Source organism: Muntiacus reevesi, chromosome 20 (assembly GCF_963930625.1).
Source record: "Muntiacus reevesi chromosome 20, mMunRee1.1, whole genome shotgun sequence".
Classification (NCBI taxonomy): Eukaryota; Metazoa; Chordata; class Mammalia; order Artiodactyla; family Cervidae; genus Muntiacus; species Muntiacus reevesi.
Genome location: NC_089268.1, coordinates 34048989 through 34066112, shown reverse-complemented (window position 1 = coordinate 34066112; position 17124 = coordinate 34048989). Strand labels below are relative to the sequence as shown.

The 17124-nt window shown below is 37.8% G+C and overlaps 1 protein-coding gene, 1 long non-coding RNA gene and 1 pseudogene across 3 annotated transcripts in view; 1 reads left to right on the top strand and 2 right to left on the bottom strand.

Moving 5' to 3' along the window:
• LOC136151348 (uncharacterized) overlaps nt 1-17124 on the bottom strand; it is a 1173899-nt gene that overhangs the window by 1048076 nt on the left and 108699 nt on the right. The gene's annotated exons all lie outside the window — the stretch shown is intronic.
• Nucleotides 1-17124, bottom strand: part of DCDC2 (doublecortin domain containing 2) — a 144196-nt gene that overhangs the window by 29062 nt on the left and 98010 nt on the right. For both annotated transcript variants that reach the window (XM_065912389.1, XM_065912387.1), the window contains exon 8: nt 677-777. In XM_065912389.1, the coding sequence (XP_065768461.1) occupies nt 677-777 (101 nt within the window). The remainder of the gene's footprint in view (nt 1-676; nt 778-17124) is intronic.
• LOC136151681 (large ribosomal subunit protein eL22 pseudogene) lies at nt 9407-9851 on the top strand (annotated as a pseudogene).

Here is a 17124-nt window from a genome sequence, read left to right as displayed (position 1 = left end):
TTCCAATCCTCCGCTTAGAATTGTAAGGAACCTGACTGAATTGTATTAAAAAGCCTAAATGACTTTTATTTCTCGTGTCATTTAGCCAGAATGAATATTACTCAGTCTCTTCTATATGAACACGTGTACACACATACACACACACACACACACACACACACACACACACACACACACACTTCTATAGCACAGTGTTCCACTGGCCGAAAAAGAAAATCAATACACACTTAGCAAATATTTGAGCTGCATTTATGTAAGCAATTCCTTCACGAAAAACAAATTCCAACCATAGCCATTTCAAGGACCCTAAAGGAGAGAAGATAACAGCACTTTCAAACTGCTGTTCTAAATGGAGGACTTTTTTTTTTTTCTAGATAAAACCCCCAAGCCAATACTGTCTTGTATCAAAGCTTCTTCCTCTGTATCTCATACCTGACTCCAACCCGCCTCATTCTTCAGGGCTGTTTATTAAAGATATACCACTTTCTGTAATAAAGACTGTCCTAATGACTCCTCTTTGTAGGAATACTAGGAAAAACTGAAGGTGTTTTATTTTTAAGGTCATTCTAGCTACCTGAGAAGGTTTAACATATCTACATGAGAACAGCGTCCCACAAAACTTGAAAGAAAATGGGAGTGGTTGGTTCACACGTCTTTTTAAAGGCATGGTGGCTACCTGGTCCACTGGAATCTCAACTTGAGTGTCTTCATCTTCCTGGACTTCAGCTGCCCCCCGCGTTTCTGATCTCTCCTCTCCAGCTTTGAAAACGCCTTCATCTATAATTTGAGACAAATACACAGTGAAAATCAAAATCCAATTGTGACATCATGTGGCTGAATGCTGAAATTACAATCACATTCCTAATGATTCTTTTTTATAGGTATTCTGGTTCCCCTTGTATTGGCAAGATTTTTGTAGCCCCTAATTCTTCTCGATTTCCACTGGGAAAATGTTCAGTAACGAAAACAAGGCTGACCCAGAGGAGCAGGGCTGTGTCCCAGCCTCCCCCTCACCTGGTACTGACTATAACAACACGATCCTGCACAGATATTTAGAAGGGCAAGATTCCCCACCTATTATCTCTTTTCTCTCCTCCTAGCCGTGAAGCAATGATGATGCTTGGTGCTTGAAAATACTACTTTTAGCAATTTGCTTTCCCCAAAAGAATGCTATACACTGAAAATAACAGAACAATTCTCTCCATTCTGAGTAACATCAAAAATATTTTTACTGCAACAGAATCAGAGCTAACTCCACATCTCACACAAATCAATCTTTCATTTTGCAGGTTTCCACAGGATTTTCACAACATATGTCTTAAAATCCTTAACTATGAAACATAACCCAAATCTTTAAGATGTTAGGTTAAGCTCCTTCAATTTGTTCTCCTACGGAGAGCAGTAAGGACTGTTCTCCATATTTGAAGTCATTTCAACGTCTTCCCTCTGTCTTCCCTTCTCCAGGCCAAGTAATCAAAGAATCACAGGACCATTCGTCATTTTGTCTAGCTGTTTGCCTCAGGACAGGTCTAATGCTTCAGTCATTCTCACGGATGTTTTCTCTGCCCGGTCATTTAAAATCTCCAGGGATGGAGATCCCACCTCCTTCTCTGATAATCTATCGCAGCATGTGATTACCCTTACAGTTTAGAAAATGTTTTCATCTTTTGTCTAAAAACCCCTCTACTTCTCAAATGGAAACTTCTCTCTGAGCACAAATATTTAACACATTCCACATGATAATATTTCATATTGCCCAAGCTGTGAAGTCACTCTTCATAAAGCATAAAATACAACTTTACATTTGCTGAGGCTCAATTGTATGTGAGACACAATAGGGGCCAATGTGGCCATATAAGATATAAATGAGATTGAGATTTCTTTCAAGTTGCTTACAGACTAATGAGCAGATAGAAATATATACACATCGTCAATAAAGTGCCCTGATGTAAAAGGAATAAGGTCTATAATAGAGTCCTGTGGAAGCTTAGGAGATACAGCTAAGTGAAAAAGGAAGAAAGGAAGGAGAGAGGAAATATAACCAAACTCAAGTCCTTTTCATTTCTCCTAGAGAAACCATTTTCCTTTTTAATTACTTCTCTACTATCCTTTTTAAAAACCAGGAATAACAGAGCTGCCCTCAAAGCTGATTCGACATGTTAGATTAATTCACATAGATTAATCTATTTTTTATCGAAGTATAGTTAATTTACAATGGCTTGTTAGTTTCAAGTATACAACAAAGTGATTCAGTTACACACACACACACATATATTCTTTTCCATATTTTTCCATTGTAGGTTATTATAACATATTGAGTATAGTTCCCTGTGCTATACCTTAGGTCCTTGTTGTTTATCTATTTTATATATCAGTTCAGTTCAGTCACTCAGTCGTGTCTGACTCTTTGCAAGCCCATGGACTGCAGCACACCAGGTTTCCCAGTCCATCACCAACTCCCAGAGCTTGCTCAAACTCATGTCCATCAAATCATCTCATCCTCTGTCGTCCTCTTCTCCTCCTGCCTTCAATCTTTCCCAGCATTAGGGTCTTTTCTAAAGAATCAGTTCTTCTCATCAGTTGGCCAAAGTAAAGGAGCTTAAGTTTCAGCATCAATCCTTCCAATAAATATTCAGGACAATTTCCTTTAGGATGGACTGGTTTGATCTCCTTGCAGTGATCGGTACTATTTTATATATAATAGTGTATATACGCTAATCTCAAATTCCTAATTTATCTCCCCTTACCCAGTTGCTATCCTCTTTGGTAAGCATAAGTTTGCTGTTTGTGTGTGTGTGTGTGTCTGTTTGTCTGTTTCTGTTTTGTAAATAAATTCATTTGGATCATATTTTAGATTCCACATATAAGTGATATCATGTGATATTTGTCTTTCTGTCTGACTTAATTGGTCTAATGGTTATGTCCTGACTCCATTGAATCTTATGACTGAAAATGTAGATCCAAAATGTAATTGCAGCTCAGCATATCAGAAGAAAGAATACAGAAAAACAAAACAGAAAATGTGGTGATGTTCTCATGTACTGATGTTTAGCTTGGAGTAAATGCAGAAAGTTTTGGTCACAAGTTCAACAAAGCAATTCTCGAGCTAAGAAAAGTACGGGGAAGGACACTTCAAGGGGCAAGGAAAATAGCTTATAATTATTCTGTCCGAAAAGAAGAGAAGTGAAAGGGAGTAATCCAAGTCTATAAAATCGGAGTCTACAAGGAGAGGGTAAGTGGATATTTCTCTCTCCATCAAATTCTGGAACACGAAACTCAATGAAATAATAAACATTACATTGATGGTAGAAGACATTAATTAAATGATAGAAAAATAAATTCCCCTTTACTCACATGTGGAGTTCATAATTCTGAGAATGTGTAGAGGCAGAATAAACGAATTTCAAACAGGGCTGCACATTTTATCAAACGTTATCTCCAAAATGGTTTAAAAAGGGAAAATTCAGGGTGTTTGACATTCCTTTCTGCCTTCTGAATTACTTTAAAAGACAACAATCATAGTAATCCACACAATGTCCTTTAAAGACAGATGCTGGTCCCGGTAGACTATGACCTATGTCCATGAATTTTGGGAATGACATATTTGCATCCGAGAGTCGCACCTGCTTTCAAAGAGGCCACAAAGAGAAACCTACAGGTACTAAAGAAATATACTGTTGGCGCTCATGTTCAATGAAATGTTTAGCTGTATCCGAGCAGAGCTCTGGATGACTTGCAGATGTGTTTTAGGATAAACATTTCACAGGAAAAGAAGAATGAGATCAATAATAATAAATAACACGGAAAGGGTGCTGGAATGGAGAAATGGCAACCACGAGGACAGAAACAGCAAGAAGCCAAGTCAGCAAAGATCGGCATTGTGCGCAGTGACGGAAACACAGAACACAAAGGCCAAAGAGTTTGGGTGCGGTGTGGCGTACGATTTGTTCCTCACCGAATGGAGATGTGCAAGCCACCTCCTTCAGTAGCACGGCGCAAGAAAGGAACATTGGAAATAAGTAGTGATGGAAAAAAGAGCAACGAGAAAGTTACTTTATGATAAGAAAAAGGACTTGAATTTTTATTAAAATGTATGAAATTTAAAATAGAGGAATACGATCTTCTAGCGGAAATTTTTTAAACAGCATTTTCTGATCATAGATTATTTAATATGCATGCATGCATTTTAGAAAACTTGGGAGATGAAGAAAATAAACATCCCATGACCCAGAGATTCCCTCCCCTTCCTCTCATATGCTCACACACACACACACACACACACACACACACACACACACACACACTCACTCATAAAAATGAGATCCTAATGTATATATAATTTCAAAATATTTTTTTTACTTTAAAATCATGTCATGAGTATTTCCCATGTCAGTAAATGTTATTGGAACACATAATAAATTGATGGGTCCATACTGTAATTAATGGATGATGAACCTGAATTCTTGCATATTCCCATACTTAGAAAAGCAATAACACCATTAACTAAGTAAGCTATCTGTTCCTTGAAAATAGCACTGACCTTCTACCAAGATGAGTGCTGGATTGAACATACCCCTTTGTCAAAATCACATATGTACTAGCCTCCCTCTTTATCACTTCAGAACAGTTCTCAGAGCTCTCAGAGACTACCTCCCAGGCTAAAATCCTCAGATTGGCTCAAATAAAATTTTCCGTTTCTTTCTTTGATTGACTACTAACTAATTTTTTTCATGGAAACTACTATGTTTTTTTCTATAAGAACATACCTATGATAAAGTTTAATTTCTATCAATAAATTAGGCACAAGAGAATATCTGAATTTCCAGCACCACTATTCTTTTTTTAATATTTTATTTTTATTTATTGATTTGGCTACACCAGATCTTAGTTGTGGCATGCAAGATCTTTAGTTGTGGCATGTGGGATCTGGTTCCCGAACCAGGGATTGAACCCAGCCCCCTGCATTGCGAACACGGTTGTCTTAGCCACTGGACCACCAGGCAAGTCCCCAGCATCACTACTCTTGCACTTTGGGGCCACTATTTAAGTAAGATAAGGGTTCCTTCGAACACAAGCACTGCAATACCTCTACAGTCCATCTGGTAACCAAGAGGGTTACTGAAGTGTTTAAAGAGTGGGATAAGCTGGACAAAGGGCTGATTCACCTCCTGGGAAGGAAGAGGTGGGAGGGCGTGAGATTTCATCGTGCTTCTCAGAAGAGCATGCAATTTAAAACTTATGAATTGTTTGTTTCTGGATTCTTTCATTTAATATTTTCCAACCACGGTTGACTGTGGGTGACTGAAACTGCAGAAAGCAAAACCACAGATAAAGGGAAATTACTGTACTTCATTCAGGGCCAAACTGGATGTTCAAAAACATGACGAACCTTCATGATGAGTGTTCAAAGGTATGTGAATGTTCAATGTGAAAGTTCAAGAGCAGCGCTGAAGACTAGAAAATTAAAAATAACACCAAATTGCCAACAAGGCCAAAATGCAATGGTAAAGAATTAGAATGGTAAAGTATGTTTCCCTTCTGTCAGTGCCACAGTAAAAAGGAACTAAAAAGGGACAGATGGGGGGGATAAGTTGGGAGATTGGGACTGACATACACAGACTACTATATATATATATATACACAAAATAGATAATTAATAAGAACCTACTTATAGCACAGGGAACTCTACTCAATACTCTTAACGATCTATATGGGAAAAAAACCTAAAAAAAAGTGAATATGTGTTTAACTGATTTACTTTGCTATATGCCTGAGACTAACATATAATGCTGTAAATCAAATATACTCCAATAAAAATGAATTTGAAAAAAAGAAAATCACAAAAAAGGCTACTAAACACACACACCATGGAAGAAGGCAAACATAAAACATTAAAAACTTAAAACACCTCCTTGCAAGGATAGATAACACAAGAAATTTCAAGTTTTTGCAAAAATATTAAGTTTTTCATCAAGAGGGGTCCGATGCAAGCACTTCAAAACCTAAACTACTTTCCTTTTATTAGGACTGCTCATTTAAACTTGCCCAGTAAAGTTAGATCGTAATGGCAACCATTATGTGCGATGATTGTATAGGTGTTGCTACCAATAGCTCAGGTGTCCTAGCCACAACTCATTAAGAGTAGGTGCTACCTAGGGTCGGCTCTCCAGCTCGCTTGGTGGTAAAGAATCTGCCTGCCAATGCAGAAGATGCAGGTTCTATCCCTGGGTTGAGAAGATACCCTGGAGAAGGAAATGGCAAGCCACTCCAGTATTCTTGCCTGGAAAATTCCACGGACAGAGGAGCCTGGCGGGCTACACTCCATGGGGTTGCAGAGACATGCCTGAGAGACTGATCATGCATGCTACCGAGAGTAAGGGGTTTAGCCTCTAATGGGACAGACGAATACTTTTATTGTCCCTCAGGATTTACATAAAAGCAAGGATTTAGTCTTATTCCATCCCAACATCAACAAGGGCCCCCCTTTTGTCATATGCCACCCTCCTGTGAAATTTTGGTGCACCAATAATCATTTTACCCACATTCAAGATTTCTTCTAACCTTATAACAAGCTTTAGCATAATTTTCAACTGCTCATGTGCCAAAGATTCTCTAATCTATATCAGCCTTTTCATGGATCCCCAAGTTCAGATATCCAATTACCTAACTTGACAAGTCACCTTGGATGTCTAATGGGCATCTCAACCTTAACGTGGTCATAAGAGAACTCTGGGTCCCGAGCCTAAACTGTTCATCCTCTATATTCCCTATCCCATAACATAGCACCACCACTCAATCCCAAACCTGGGAATTCTTCTTATTTCCATCTTGCTTTTACTCCCTATATCCATTCCATTCTAGCCTTGTCAATTCAATCTCCTTTTGAATACACCCCAAATATGTGAATATTATTTCCAGCTCCACTATCAACTTGGTTCAATCACCACTATTGGTTGGAGGGGCTATTACAACAGCTTACAAAATAGGGTCCCTATGCTTCTGCTCTTGCTTTCCTCTAGATTATTCTCCACACAATAGTCAAGTAATATTAACAGATGATAAAAATGACTAAGAAACTCTCCAACACTTTCCAACATACACAGAATCCAGGTTCCTTACTATGGTTTACAAAGATGTAATCTGGTCCTGAACTCCCTTTATGTGGTATGACCACATTTCATACCAGTTTCTCTTCTCCCATTAAATTCCAGACACATTTTGTTTCTCCAACAGCAAATTCATTGCTCCCACATGCCTTTGTTGTTTTTACACCTTCTACCTGGAATACTCTTTCCTCCCTTTTTCCATGATTAGCTGTTCCTTCTCATTCAGATCTCAGGAAACCTGCCTTGTACCAATTCAAGTCATTCACCACAATGCTGTTTAAACTCTCTCACTAGCATTTATTACTAGCTGGTACTTTTCTTGTTTATTTGGTGTTTTAGTGTTTCTCAATCTCCACCAAAGTGTAGGTTCCAAGAGAGCAGGTACCACGGCCTACTGTTTGCTGTACTGTACCTAGTGTAGAGGAGAGCTTGGCACACAGGAGTTCAAAAGGTGTTTGTTGAAAGAATGAAGAGCAAGCACTCAAAAATATTTGCTGCATGAAGACAGAATATAAAGCCAGTACAATGTAAAAGCCACTAACCCGGTCCATTAATTGTATTGTTACAGGGTTTTTGCCCCAATCTGACCACACTTGGCACCATAGCATTTAAATGAGGAGGAGAGGGATAGAGGGAAGTGAAGAGAAAGAAGACTGGCATAAAAGTGACACAGGGATCAATACAAATGAGGCCATGTGTGGTAGGTAAAATAACTTGCTACCAAAGATCTCTCCACCCTAATCTTCAGAAACTAAGTCACTTCGTGCAGCAGAGGTGAATAAAGGTTGCAGATAGAACAACCGTTGCTAATTAGCAGACCTTGAGATGCGGAGATTATCCTAGATTATTCTTGTGGACCCAATGTCACCACAAAGGTCCTTGGAAATGAAGGAGAGTGGCGGGGAGATCAGTGTCAGGTGAAGGCCGTGGGGCCATTGCTGGCCTGGAAGAGGGAAGGGGGCCATAAACCAGGGAATTGCAGCCAACCCTTCAAAACTAGCAAAGGGCAAGATGAGAAAGTTTCCTCTTAGAGACTCGAAGGACTAAGCCCTTGCCAATGCCGTGATTACAGCCCAGGGAGGAGCATTTTGGAAATTCTGAGCTCCAGAATGGTAAGATGATAAGCGTGTGTGTTGTTTCAAGCCACCATGTTTGTGGTAATGTGTGACAGCTCTAACAGGCAACTAATACACCGACTGCTCAAAAATAATGATCTAGAAAGAACAGCTGGGGCAAGAGCTTTCACAAGTCAGCTTTCTGACTCCTGCTGACACCTGCTAAGGGAGGGCAGACACCCCGTTCCTCCTGCTATGAAGACACTGGTTCAAAACCCTCCTGCGAGTATGAAGCCTTCTGTTTTCCTTCTCTGTTATTACCTCCATTTCTCACTCCCCTACAATGTACAAAAAAACACCCACCCCAAGATACCCACTCATCTGCCAGAAAGAAGAAAAGGGATTCGATTTTTTTAAAGTCTTCCCCTACCCTAAAATCTTCGTTATAAAAGCCATTTGCTAACAAACTAAAGAGCGAGGATAAATTTGATACACAATACTGATTTCATTCAATTACTACACTGAGGATCAAATTCAATGCTTGGATGCACTCTACGCCGAAATTCAGCTCTAATCTTTTTCCTTTGAATCGTGAATAGACATTTTAGTGTATATTACACAGCAAAGCAATAACAAACACTCTAGTAAAAATAAAAACGCTCCTCAATTATTTTTCACTTCTCCCTTATGAATTTTATTGCCTAAAAAATGAAAGCAGAGCTGCTGAGGTAGAGTAGTCATGTCATCACCATGTAGTTTGTAATAAATACGAATCTGTTTCCCCTGCAGAAATGGGATACAAACGCTTATCCATTTTTAGCCTTTCCGCAACTACAATGACAGAAATTGCTGCATTTCCTCATTTAAGTGCATCAGTATTTAGTTTAGTAACATTACAGTATTTTAATATGTTAAAACTGTTAATATTAAGTAAGAAAAGTGACCAAAGAATCAATGAATGATACGTTCATGTAATTGGTGATAATTAGTATTTAAGCCCAATAATCTTGTTTAAGGCTCATCTCGTGGCTCAGTGGTAAAGAATCCACCTACAATGCGGGTTCGATTCCTGGGTTGAGAAGACCCCCTGGAGTAGGAAATGGCAACCCACTCCAGAATTCTTGCCTGGGAAGTCACATGGACAGAGGAGCCTAGCAAGCTACAGTCCATGGCGTCGCAAAAGAGTCAGATACGACTTGGCGACTAAACAACAAAAATCTTGTTTAAAGGATACTTTCTCCTTTCTGCCTCCGCTGCCGCCATGGCGCCTGTGAAAAAGCTTGTGGCGAAGGGGGGCAAAAAAAAGAAGCAAGTCCTAAAATTCACTCTGGACTGTACCCACCCTGTAGAAGACGGAATCACGGATGCCGCCAATTTTGAGCAGTTTCTTCAGGAGAGGATCAAGGTGAATGGAAAAGCTGGCAACCTGGGTGGTGGTGGTGTAACCATCGAAAGAAGCAAGAGCAAGATTACTGTAACTTCCGAGGTGCCCTTTTCCAAAAGGTATTTGAAATATCTTACCAAAAAATATTTGAAGAAGAATAATCTACGAGATTGGTTATGCGTAGTCGCTAACAGCAAAGAAAGTTACGAATTGCGTTACTTCCAGATTAATCAAGATGAAGAAGAGGAGGAAGATGAGGATTAAAACTCAAACGGGAATATTTGTATAAGTTCTTAAATAAAATTTATCAACAACAACAAAAAAAGGATACTTTCTCACCAGATTTATCAAAAAATTTTTAAATCATATTAAAAACTATAGTTGAATGTTGAACTGTTCAATATTTGAAACTGATTGGAACTTATCAGGGCAGAAAAAAAGAAAAATAACAATAATGGCTAGTTTTAAATAGTTTCTGGAAATACTAGATATCTATTAAGTGGAAGCTCTATATGTAAATAAGAAAGTTTAGTGTGACCATAAACATTTTACCATGCTTTACTACTGAGACTTTCTCATAAAAGTATTAAATTAACTATAAAATACTAATCTTAAAAAGCAGCTCACTAAACCCAGTAAATTACTGAGAAAAAATGTGAGCAGCAAGGAGTTTATGCCTTTCAGTATATAAGATAATATTCTAAGAAGGGAAAAGTACACAGATCTGTTTATAAGGAAAATAATGCTGTCTTTATCTGTGTCATCAATCACTAGATGCAGAATTTGAAGTAAAATTGGTAAGAATGTGACATCCAAATCATGTTCATTAGCTAATAAGGTTAATGTGGACTATACTCCTATGTGAAATATATTTAATTCCCAATAAAACCCTTCCCAGATACAAATTGTGGTCATCACAGCATCTTAATGAAATTCAAAGAAAGCACTTTTGGAAAGTGAACCCCGCATGAAGTTTAGCAAGTTGTGAGTTCGAGAAGAAGAGGGATTCCCCGTGATAACACTTCCTGATGAAGAGGGTGCTGCCAGTCCTTCTCTGATCCTCTAACAACTTGTACAATACCTCCCTTATAGTGCTCCCCTGAATTAAAGTTTATTATCATCAGGCAGAATGAAAAACTAATTAGGTAACAGCTAATGTTCTGAGTACATCTAATTTAGTACAGCCATATAACCCAAATGTTTTTTAATCACTAATCTTCCCCATATGTTTCATTATGACCCATAAACTCAAATGGAAACTCTACAGGAACAAGAATATCACAAGTGAGTGACATTTTTCTATGGCAATTTAGAATATTACATGAAAATAACTTTATCCATCCACTTAAATAGGCTGAGTTTTCTTAACTGCAGCTTGAATGGTATCTGGCTTCTTTCTGTTTCCTGACTCCTACTCTAGATATTATCATCTGTTATGCAATTGATGTTTAAATTTGACTATTAACTCTTTGCATAGACTTAATCTTAACCATTGTGATTATTTTACCTTGACTTTAAATGGGGACAACAAAATTTTCTAAGTGTAGGCAGAAAATAAAAGTAGTATTATTACCATTGATTTCCCTAGATCAAAGGTAATTTTGTTCTTATCCCTTCATTTCTATTTTATTCTTTTTAGATGTTTTAGATTTTCATCAAAATCAGCAATATTCAAAGAACAAAGAATAAAACACACACATATATATAATATTATAATCCATGACAAAATTATTTTATAACCTATATCAATTTTGATACACTTTATAAAGTTCATAACAGATATACATGGATCTGAGAAAAATAAAATACTTCTGAGTTGGCTTATCTAAGCCAACAAGTATATATAGCTTTCATTTTTTCATTTCTAATTTTGTAATCATATAAAAATTACACTGCAAATTAGTTTTAGTTTATCAGAATAATTGAATTGTTCCTCATTGGGTCCCAGTGACTTGAAGTTACTTAATAAGTGACTTAAAACTCATGATTCCTGTTCTTTATTCTGGCTGATCCAACTACCTCCAAATGACCTTGTGTATTTTAGTCTGTAAAAGAGCTACCCATACTCAAGTTACTTCCCTACCACAGAGAATGTATCATGGTTGTTATTCGGTTGCTAAGCCATGTCCAACTCTTTGTGACTCCATGGATTGCAGCACACCAGGCTCCCCTGTCCTTCACTATCTCCCGGCATGAATTTGCTTAAATTCATGTCCATTAAGTCAGTGATACTATCTAACCATTTCATCCTCTGCCGCCCCCTTATCGTTTTGCCTTCTTTATTTCCCAGCATCGAGGTCTTTTCCAATGAGTCAGCTCTTCACATCAAGTGGCCAAAGTATAGCAGCTTCAGCAGCAGTCCTTCCAATTAATATTAAGGGTTGATTTCCTTTAGGATTGATGGGTTTGATCTCCTTGCAGTCCAAGGAACTGTCAAGAGTCTTCTCCAACATCACCATTCAAAAGCATCAATTTTTCAGCATTCAGCCTTCTTTACCATCCAATTCTCACATCCATTCATGACTACTGGAAAAACCATAGCTTTGACTATACCTTAGGTTTGACTATCATGGTAATAAATGGCATACTTGCATATAACAGAAAGAGGCTTATTGTCTAGTAGAAAACTTAAATGGAAAAATCAGTAGGATAGAATCATAACATAATAGTGTTACATAGACTGCTATATATGCATAGAGGGGACTCCCCTGGTGGTCCAGTGGTTAAGACTCCAAGCTTCCAAGGCAAGGGGCATGGCTTTGATCCCCTGGTCAGGGAATTAAGATCCCACAAGCTGTGAGGAGTAGCCAAAAGGAGGAAAGCTATGGGCAAAGTGAAAGTCAACTGCAAAGGAGTGATCAGTATTAAAGAGTGTCTTCCAGCTTTGGCACCACAATGATCTGGTCAACTAGGTGAAAGTACTTTTCAGTTCAGTTCAGTTCAGTTCAGTTGCTCAGTTGTGTCTGACTCTTTGCGACCCCATGGACTGCAGCACACCAGGCCTCCCTGTCCATCACCAACTCCCAGAGTTTACCCAAACTCATGTCCATTCAGTCAGTGATGCCATCCAACCATCTCATCCTCTGTGGTTGCCTTCTCCTCCTGCCTTCAATCTTTCACAGCATCAGGGCCTTTTCAAATGAGCCAGTTCTTCGCATCAGGTAGCCCAAGTATAGGAGTTTTAGCTTCAACATCAGTCCTTCCAATGAACACTCAGGACTGATTTTCTTTAGGGTTGACTGGTTTGATCTCCTTGCAGCTCAAGGGACTCTCAAAAGTCTTCTCCAACACCACAGTTCTAAAGCATCAATTCTTTGACACTCAGTTTTCTTTATAGTCCAACTCTCACATCCATACATGACTACTGGAAGAACCATAGCCTTGACTAGACAGACTTTTGTTGGCAAAGTAATGTCTCTGCTTTTAGCAGAACATAAAAATCAGATTATATCGGGGAGCAGAATAAAAGAGTATGCCTATCAGAGAACAAGGGCAATATGGACCATTCTTGGACCATTCTCTGAACTGGAGAAGAGAGACCATAGTCATAAGTCCTAACTCAGAGGTCTGAAGCCACAGAAGGTAGTAAGGGCTGAACAGGGTTAAATCCCACTTCTGACTCCTGCCTTCCAAAAAATTTGTCACAGATGTCAGCACCATAAAATTGTTGCTAAACCTATGTCCCTAATGCACAGCATGTATAATGAAATCCAAGCCTTCTTGCAGGAACCCAAACAATCCCCATTCACCCATGGCCAAGTTAAACCAAAACGGATTGTCTTCATGTTGATAATATAAATGCAGCTGGAATTGTATTTCATGAAAATACCATTCTTACTGTACAGACATTTATTGGAGTTTGAACCTTAGCCAAAAATCCTAAAAGGATTACAACATGACAGGCTGGCTACAGGGTATAGGGGATGTGGGGAGAGAAGCCCATAGGCATCAACCATCCCAGGAAACAAGTCACCTTCAACTGGCATGCCTGAGTGAAAGCATTCTATTTAACACTAGTGTGTGGTCATTCAGAATCATTTCAGACAAAGAAATTAAGACTTCTTAGATTCAGGAGACCACTAAGAATTCATGCAAGGAATCTAAAATCCAAAAGGAACCAGAATTGTAAAATTTCGAACTCTTATCTGCAGTTGATCAACCTGAGGTGGAAGACTGAGATCCTGCTTCTAAAAATTGTTCCCAAATTACATATACACCATATATTTAAGGGATTAAAACCTAGCTCAGATATGCAAATAAAAATGAACTGAACTGAACTTTCTTTTTTTAAAAGTTGGTTATTAATCCCAATTATTTCTAAATTACAGTTTTAATCATCTAAGGCCCTAACATTCACTTTCCATTTACTAGCAATAGTATGCTTTAAAATACTATGCTTAAAAACACCAATCCTGTTGGAAGTGTAAAGTAAGTATAATATCACCACTTTCAAAGCTAACCTAATCTTGAGATGGGTGCTACTGGTGCTGTGAACTGTGGTCCTCACTCATGGTCGTGACATGTACTGAGAATGTGCAAATCAGGGCAAATCAGTCTTCCAGAAAAAAAGAACTTGGATGTTTTTTCATCAAATCTAATTGGCACAGGTAACAGATTTGCATTATTCTTTAAACCTGAGTGAGGCTGTTTTCAATTTAACCCAGCATTTTACAGGTTTGTATGCTTCCATTTGCTTAAGAGAATCAAAGTGAGATCTCTTTAAATGCTTGGCATTTCAGGTGTTTTTATCTGTTCCACAGCAATTTTTGAAGAGGAAGATAAACTGTTATCAGAGCTGATGCTTTGCTAAAGATATAACTTAGCTTTGATTGGTAGCTAATCTTCCATCTTAACATAAAATGGGAAGTTAAAATATACTCAATTTAGCATATCTTTAAAGACACATGCAGTCTACAACTCAAGGAACTGCTGTTAATAAATGGTAGATAAAAACAAATTTTTGCATACATTTTTCTCTGCAATATCTACTGTGTCCCAAATTTTATTTAAAATAGCCTGAGATAAATTCATTTAAATGAGTCTGTTGAACTCGATATTCAGATGATTATCTAACCACAAATATGTCCATATATCATGTACATATTTGTATCAGCAATTGATAGACCATCAGGTATAAAGTGACCATATATCAACTTAGTACCAAATTTGAGAGAATCAAGTAAACATAAAATGCCCAACCATCAATGGGAAGAGAGCTAAACAGCCTCAATTAGTAATGAGACATATGTAAATCAGCTACAAAATAGTACTATTTATTATGAAACTATCAAGGAATAAAATTCAAAACAGATCAAAACGAATCAGCCAGCATTTTGCTCACTTTGATTTGATGTTGTTCTGACAACAGGTATTGACTGAATACCCACCAGATTCTGCACTCTTTTCATTTAATGTTGTGACTTAGGGATTTAGTTTGGGTCTATAACAAAAATCAATGTATGCTGTATGTTTGCAAAGATAGAAAACATTCTCCTCTAGCATTTTAACATATGATTGAAGTTTATCATCTAAGAATTTCATTCCAAAAGGAATAATTCTGGTCCCTTAAGCTAAGGAATGGTATCTTTCAAACATCCTTGCTTTTTTTTTAAACTGGTAATTGACAAATACCAATCATCTACTTGTTTTAATCTTGGAGAGAAGGAACAGAAATAAAGTAATCTTTCATTGAGTTTTTCATTACATTTAATTTTTAAGTATTTTCATTGCATTAAGGGTGGTAAGAATTAACTTTCATTTGATGATTATATTATTTCACATATGTGCAGTCAAGATAAAACACAAAGACTGGTAAACCTAAGACTATCTATTTTAGGATGAGTGGAGATGCTTACTGTTTAATAAAGAAACTTTTTCTTCTTCAGCATTTACCTAGAGCAAGATGTAAATTAATAATAATGGTAACAATATTAATGGTGATGATCAGCTAATACTTATTGGATGCTTATTATATGACATTCATCATGCTATGCATATTACATGCATTAACTCATTTAATACCAAAGCAGCTTTATGAAGTAATTACTAATATTTCCTGCATTTTATATATGAAAAACAGAGGTCCTCTAAAGGTCGTAGGTAGCGAGCAGTGAAGCAGGATTCAGACCTGGCAATCTGGCACTAGAGTCTATGTTTTTAATGACAGGTTTCCCAATTTACCGGTCATGGCTCATTAGTGAATTGTGACATCAATTTAATGGGCTGCAACTATGTTTTTTTAATAAGATAGGGGAAAAAAAACAGAAAATACATTGTCAGCTTCATGGGCTTGTGATCTATACTGTCTCATAAGGACCCATTCTATGAAAAGCCTCCAACCTGGCTTAATGATCTGCTGCCAGCATCTTGAAATTCTGAATAATTTTATTTTTGAAGGGAAGTCCAATGAGACAACGCAGCACATTCATGAGGAGAGGATGCGTGCATGATACATGTGCCCATGGTTCCCTATCTGAGGTGATGCCCATTGAGTACAGAAATCAGGTGGACCCAGGATGCATGGGCGACTGTCAAGACCCAAAGTGAATACAGGATAAGCACATTATGACTGTATCCAAGAAAGGCGTGGTGGGACCACACTTTCCAAAAACACCAGCACTTGCTTCCAAAGGAGAAAGAAGGCAATGGCCTTCTAAGAAATAAGCATGACCGAGGATAATCCTATCCTACTCTTTCTTACTCATGTTACTTTCCTGTAGTAGTCAATCGCTTCTCTGAAAATGATGACATAGAAGAAAAGGGAAACATAAGGCAACCCAGAGTCCTGTTCTTCCAGTCCTTCCTTACTCATCAGTACCCCTAAGGTAGACAGCATTGATAGAATGTACATATTAAAATGAAACAAATAGTCGTGTTAGTTTTATATAGTACTTCCACTATTCTGATAAGAACAAAATGCACAGGCAAGTATGAGCTAAGCAATACAAATTGTACAATTTTGGTGATTTCATATATGAGCTAAGTGATCTTATACTAAAACATTCTGGCACTGCAGGTTATAAAGACAAATGGTACAATTCATCTTAATAATTTAAACATCTAATTTAATTATTCTTTACTTAGAATGACAAAAAAGCAGAATAAACAAAAACATCGTGACAATCTGAGAAAGAAAGAGACCATGGAAGAAAGGAAAAAGTATATATTTAAGTACCTATAACAACACCTTTTTCCTGCATTTTAAACAAAAGGTCCCACATCTTTTATTCTGCATAAGACCCTGCAAATGACAGCATCAGCCCTGTGCAGTACACATACCAGGGTGACCACTGTCTCACAGAACTTTTATTTCATGAAACAAATATACACAAACAATATGCAGGGCTTCCCTGGTGGCTCAGTGGTAAAGAATTTGCCTGCCAATGCAGGGGATGCGGGTTTGATCCCTCTGTCGGGAAGATCCCCTGGGGTAGGAAAAGGCAACCCACTCCATATTATTGCCTGGAAAATCTCATGGACAGAGAAGCCTGGCGGGCTACAGTCCATGGGGCTGCAAAACAATCAGATACAACTTAATGACAAAACAATATATGCAGGTGTACTGTCTCATGATGTAAAA